A 6,000-nucleotide genomic window follows, 5' to 3' on the forward strand; every position below is an offset into this window, starting at 1 on the left:
ACATATGTAATCTTCCTACTGGACTCTCCTGAGAATCACTGATATTAAAGGTTAAGAATGAATGTAATAGAATTTTCATGTTTGATATTGTAAAGTTGACAATGAATAAGATTTAAGTTAAAAAATAAGTCAGGCTTCACTGATGCAATCCAAATACACTGGGTTGCATTACTGACTACAGGAAAGCATGCAGTCCTTTGCTTGGATCTAAATTAGCTCTTTGAATCTAAACAAATGAAAAGCCCACCCCGATTTAAACAGGGAGTAAAAATGCTACCTTTCAACGTCTGCAGGAGGTACCGCATTGCTAAGTTACTGGCTGCTAAAGTCACCTTTCAGTTGTTAAACCCAAGGGCCTCTTTTCAGCCTTCATTCTATTTGCCCTTACTCTACAACTCCTGACATAGCTGAACATTTCCTTCTTTTAATTTTCCTGTTAGCATCTTCTTTTTTAAACCTTCCTGTGGTTTCACACCCCTCTGAGCTCAGTCTCTTTTTCTAGTTCTTCCATTCATACTTTATATCCTGGTGTCCCCTAGGTTTTGTCTAAACTGCCTCCTCGTCTAACAAGAAAAGTCTTCCCTGGGTGATTTCATCTATTCCCATACTTTACTACCTACTATTCGTAATTGTGATGTCTAAATATCCATCTCATTTGAACATACTTTTTTTTTTGCAAATCTTCTGGTTTCTACATACTCTGCCTAAAGAATCCATCTTTCCTCCACCTGGCAAAAACCTCAGGCTTTAAGATCTAAAGTGTCACTACCTCAGCGAAGTCTTCACCAACTTTCCCAAACAATGTTAGTTAATATCCTAGTTTAGAAATCACTTTGAAGTACACCATCTTATGAGATCCTCACAAAAGAGGCAAGTATTATCACATCCTGTCTAGAAATGAGGAAACTGAGGTTTGAAGAGATCAGCAACTTGAACAAGGAAGCACTACTACAAGTGGAAAACATCAACTTAAATCCAGGTCTTCTGACTCTGGGCCCAGTGTTTTTTTTTTCTTCTTCCCATTTTCATTTATAGAGACAAGGTCTCACTATGTTGCCCAGGCTGGTCTGGAACTCCTGGGTTCAAGAAATCCTCCTGCCTGGGCCTCCCAAAATGCTAAGATTACAGGCAGGGGCCACCATTCCCAGCCTCAGTCTTCCTTCTAATACACCATGATGCTCTCAAAAGAAAAGAGATTTACAAATTTAGTAGCTTTACTATTGTAATTAAGAAAAATTAATTAGTCTTGTCTGTTTCTAGAAATTAATTCCTAATTAAATGTTTAATCCAGTAACAGAATTATTAAAATTATTTTTAATTATACGCAGACATACCCAAATTGGTTAAAAGAAGTTTGTTTTTTTTTTTAAATGAAGAAAAATAACTTAGAAAAAAACAGAAACAATAAAAGTTGAGAACCTTTTAAAAAGAAGGAAGGGGCCAGGCACAGTGGTGCACGCCTCCAATTCCAGCACCTTGGGAGGATGAGGCAGGCAGACTGCTTGAGCCCAGGAGTTCAAGACTAGCCTGGGCAACATGGCAAGCCCCCATCTCTACAATAAATACAAAAATTAGCTGGGCATGGTAGCATGCACCTGTAGTCCCAGCTACTCGGAAGCCTGAGGTGGGAAGGATCACTTGAGCTCAGGTGGTTGAGGCTGCAGTGAGCCACGATCGCACCACTGCACTCCAGCCTAAGCAACAGAGTAAGACATGTCTCAAAAAATAAAAAATAAGAGTACAAAAATAAGTTCTTTACATTTTAAATAAAGAAATTGAAAATCTTGAAGCCAATAATCTAATACACAGGCCTTTTTAGCCAATAAATTAGGTATAGGATCTACTTTCATAAAGCCATCTAATTCTGGTTCTGTTTGAAGGGAGGAGAAGATAAATAATATTGATAAATAAGATTAAATTCAGAAAACAAAAATCACCGATAATACCATGACTAGGAAGTACCTAGGCATCATTGGTTAGTGAAGGATCAGAGAACACAGAGCTCTAGGCCAAGAAGCCAAAGAGCAGAACAGTAGAGGGAGTTGCAGCTGAAACATTACCATTTTGCAGCCATTGTAGAAAAGACAGGTTCAGGAGACTGATCAACGGTTGTTAAATGTAGAAGTGGTCAATTTAAAAAAGAGCAAGACATCTGCATGGTCTCAGTGTCTCCCCACAGATAATTTGAAAAAAAAAAAAACAGAAATGACACAACAGAGAAACTGGACAACCCTGTGACTAGGAAAATTAACATCATGAAGATGGACACCCTATGCCTCCAAATGTAATAGTTCAAGAAGCACGCATCACCTATGGTAGTATCCCAGCCAAGGATACATAACCTGAATCTAAACATGAGGAAACACCAGCAAACCCAAAAACTGATTAACATAAAATAAAATAATAGGCTTTGCAATCCTTAGGTATGTCAAAGTCATGAAAGACAAAAAAGGCTAAGGAACTATTCCAGATTAAAGAAGATTAAAGAGACATGGCAACTAAATTAAATATATTATCTTGGACTGGATCCTGTACTTGAGGAAAAAAATGCTTGGGGAAAAAGAAAACACTTTATTGGAACAAATGATAAAATTAGATTACATACTATAGATTGTACAGACATTAAATTGCCTGAATACATCAACACTGTAGTTGCATAAGAGAATATCTTTGTTCTTAAAAATTACACATTAAGATTTTAATTATAAAAGAACATGATGTGTACAACTGAGTCTCCAATGGTTCAGAAGGCATAATAACATGAATACATATATGTGCCTGAATATGCATGGGGAGAGTGAGTGACAGAGAGAGTAAGCAAGCAATGTAGCAATTTTTTTTTAAATTGGTAAATCTGCAAAAGGGTAGCTCTTTGTGTTATTGTTGCAACTTTTTTGTAAACTTGAAACTATTTCATCAGAGTAAACCATTAAAAACCAGAGCTGAGGAATAGGGTAAGCCTTAAGTTTTTTACATAAATTTTGTCATTCGATTTTTTTTTAAAGGCAAGTAATATTACGGTTTTATAAATGAGAAAATATGGACTCAAGAGAGATTTAATGACCACTTCCAGAACAGGGGTCTCCTTGTTTCTGTACAATTCCATTAGATTGCAGGTCAATAGCCAAATGTTTCCAATCCCTGGAAGCTTCTCAGGTGGTACTACTTGGAGCTACTATTTAAAGTTTTAAACCTTTTTGTGAGTTGTATGCACTCACTAATAAAAATACCATATATTTCATCAAGTAGTAAGTAGCACATCTAAACGTTTGAGAGAATGGGGTCTAATATTAGAGCCCCTGAGTTCAAATTCAGGCAGTGCAATGTTCTACCTTTGTGGCCTTTTACAAGTTAACAACCATGCTCCAATTTCTTCACATGTAAAGTGGGAGCAGAGAAGTACCTGGTAATAACTTGCAGTGTTGTTTAGGAAAACTGAATGAGATAATAAATGTAAAGTGGTGTGCACAAATACTCAATAAATATCTTTCGGGGAACACAATTCAACCATGGTTATTTGCATATATTACATATCACCTCTAATCAATTAGCTACTTTCATTTTAAATCCAACCTGTTAGGTCACCTCAAGAGCACTGGTCACAGAGTCAAAGCCATAAGTTTTTTTTGGTTTTTTTTTCCAAATCAGGTCCAAATTTGACAAAAATCTTTTTCTTTTTTTACTTTTTTTGAGACAGAGTCTCACTCTGTCGCCCACGTTTGAGTGCTGTGGCGCGATCTCGGCTCGCTGAAGCTTCCGCCTCCTGGGTTCAAGCGATTCTCCTGCCTCAGCCTCCCGAGTAGCTGGGATTACAGGCACGAGCCACCACGCCCGGCTAATTTTTTTTATTTTTAGTAGAGACGGGGTTTCACCATGTTGGCCAGGCTGGTCTCGAACTCCTGGCCTCAAGAGATCCGCCCGCCTCACCCTCCCAAAGGGCTGGGATTACAGGCGTGAGCCGCTGTGCCTGGCCCCAAATCTGACAAAAATCTAAGAGAAAACATCTTAGATGTTTACAAACCATAAAAGTAAATTAATTTGCAGAACAGATTGATGCCAATATACAGGTTAATTCAGTCTAAACATTTTGCCAACAGTAGAGGCAACAAGCTCCGTACTTGCTCTAGAACAATGGATCATCAAATGCATACAATGAAAAATGAAATCAGTTACCTTACTTTTAAACTTTTCTAACCTTGGGAAAAAGGAAAAGATTCTATCTTACATGCTATATATATGATTTTGATCCTCAATACAGCCAAAATGTAATCCCAATTTGAAGTAGTAGCACTTTCTACACTACCCAATATTGTTAGTAACGTTTAATCTAAATTTTAATTATACCCTCTAACAGATCTGCAAAGCTACTAGCACAGCTATTCTACGTTAATTTAGCATGAATTTAGTGACAGACTATTATGTGACCATATTGCTTAGTAATGAAAGATTTAAAATAAGAGAAATGTAAAAATGATAATTCCGGTAAATGAAACCACTACCACCACCCCAATACCACTAACCCACCCCCCAAAACAAACAACTTGGGATTTCTTTCCATTTCTCGGTGATACTTTTTACAAAACAAAGTGTACCTTGTTTAACATTCGTTTTTAAAATTCACATTATTAATCTGTAAAAGTTTTGGATTTGTTCACAGTAACACTTTTAAAATATTTTCTATTCATATGCTTATTTTGGATTGGTGTTTTTGTCTGTAATGCAAAGGACATAATCCAAGAACATTAATACTGGTATAAACCAGTTTGTCCATTCAAACAGCCTAAATCCACCTCTCTGCTCCTACACTCCGGGGTCACAAAATAACTTCCCACCAGCAACACTCGCACTCTCACCTTCACCAAAACACTCCTTTCACCCTAATCAGGGAATGTATCAAAGTCTGATCCGCCGAACGGTAAATAAACTAGAAGACTATGCTCAAAATTCAGACTCCTGAGCCCAGCCCAAGTCCAATTCAATCAGTGTCTTCAGGGATGGGATCTAAGCTCACCAAGTGGTTTCCTTTTCACTAAAGTTTGAAAACTACTAGAGACCCTACACACATTCGCCCCAAACTCCCACAACTCCCACCACCGCCAACCAACTCCACCCACCCACCCGCGGGACACGTTACCGCCCTGCCCTGCTCAGATCTCAGGGCGACCCCGCTCCTCTCCAGGGAGCCCACCCCGGCGCCCACTCCTCCGAATCCCCAGCTCCTCCCTCTCATCCCCGCACCCCAAACCTTTCTCCTCACTTCTTCAAATCGCTGCTAAAGAGGCCGAAGGCCCCCGAGGGGGAAATGGTTGAGGTCGCCTCCTGACCCAGCTCCGTCGCCTCCCCTCCTCCGGACTGCTCATTGTAAGAAAAACTGTTGCTGGACATTGCCGCGGTGCTGGCGGGTGCGGGGTTGGTCCTGCCGGGGGTTCTCTCCAAAAGGTTCCAGTCCAGAGGGCACGGAACAAAACTAGTTCTCGTACCGAGGAGCGCGCGCAGGCGCTTCCGGACTCGTCACGGCTCCCTGAGCCGACCTGGCAGTCCACCCCCTGCGCATGCGCAGTGTGCAGGCCGGCTGGATTCCCACCCGGGCCGTGCAGGCCTGCGCGGACTTTCCTGCTCCGGGCTTTAGAGGTGGCTGAGCTGCTGCGAGCCGGGCTGCGGAAGGGGAGGGCAGCCGGTGGCTAACTGCCCGGCTCCCGGCCTGTTTGAGGTGTGTCGTTGGAGAAAGATACCCATTGCATCCATGTTGATCCCTTAAGGAGTTTCCAGAGCCCAGACAGCTCTTTGCTATACTTCTGTAAAGCAATAGTTTTCAGATTTCTCCGGAAACGCTATTTAGCACGCCAGATCACCTTTCCTAAACCCATCACGATCGCTTTTCCTTTTCTTGCTTGTTTCGGCTACTCTCCTCCATCCGGCTTTGCCTTACTTTCATATCGGCCCCGAACAACTTTTCTCCTGGACTTTAAGGAGGCTTCTCCCAACGATGGTTTGGAGGAT

At 40.9% G+C, this 6,000-nt stretch overlaps 1 protein-coding gene across 3 annotated transcripts in view; it reads right to left on the reverse strand.

Annotated features, from left to right (window-relative positions):
• Positions 1–5,607, reverse strand: part of AP3B1 (adaptor related protein complex 3 subunit beta 1) — a 293,463-nt gene extending 287,856 nt beyond the window's left edge. For 2 of the 3 annotated variants that reach the window (XM_024247265.3, XM_054555656.2), the window contains exon 1: positions 5,258–5,545. In XM_024247265.3, coding sequence (XP_024103033.2) covers positions 5,258–5,385 — 128 coding nt within the window. In that variant the 5' untranslated portion in view covers positions 5,386–5,545. Of the gene's footprint in view, positions 1–5,257 lie in introns of all 3 variants that reach the window. The other variant, XM_002815683.5, reaches the window with a different exon arrangement.
• Positions 5,608–6,000: the final 393 nt, after the last annotated feature.

Source organism: Pongo abelii, chromosome 4 (assembly GCF_028885655.2).
Source record: "Pongo abelii isolate AG06213 chromosome 4, NHGRI_mPonAbe1-v2.0_pri, whole genome shotgun sequence".
NCBI classification, from domain to species: Eukaryota; Metazoa; Chordata; class Mammalia; order Primates; family Hominidae; genus Pongo; species Pongo abelii.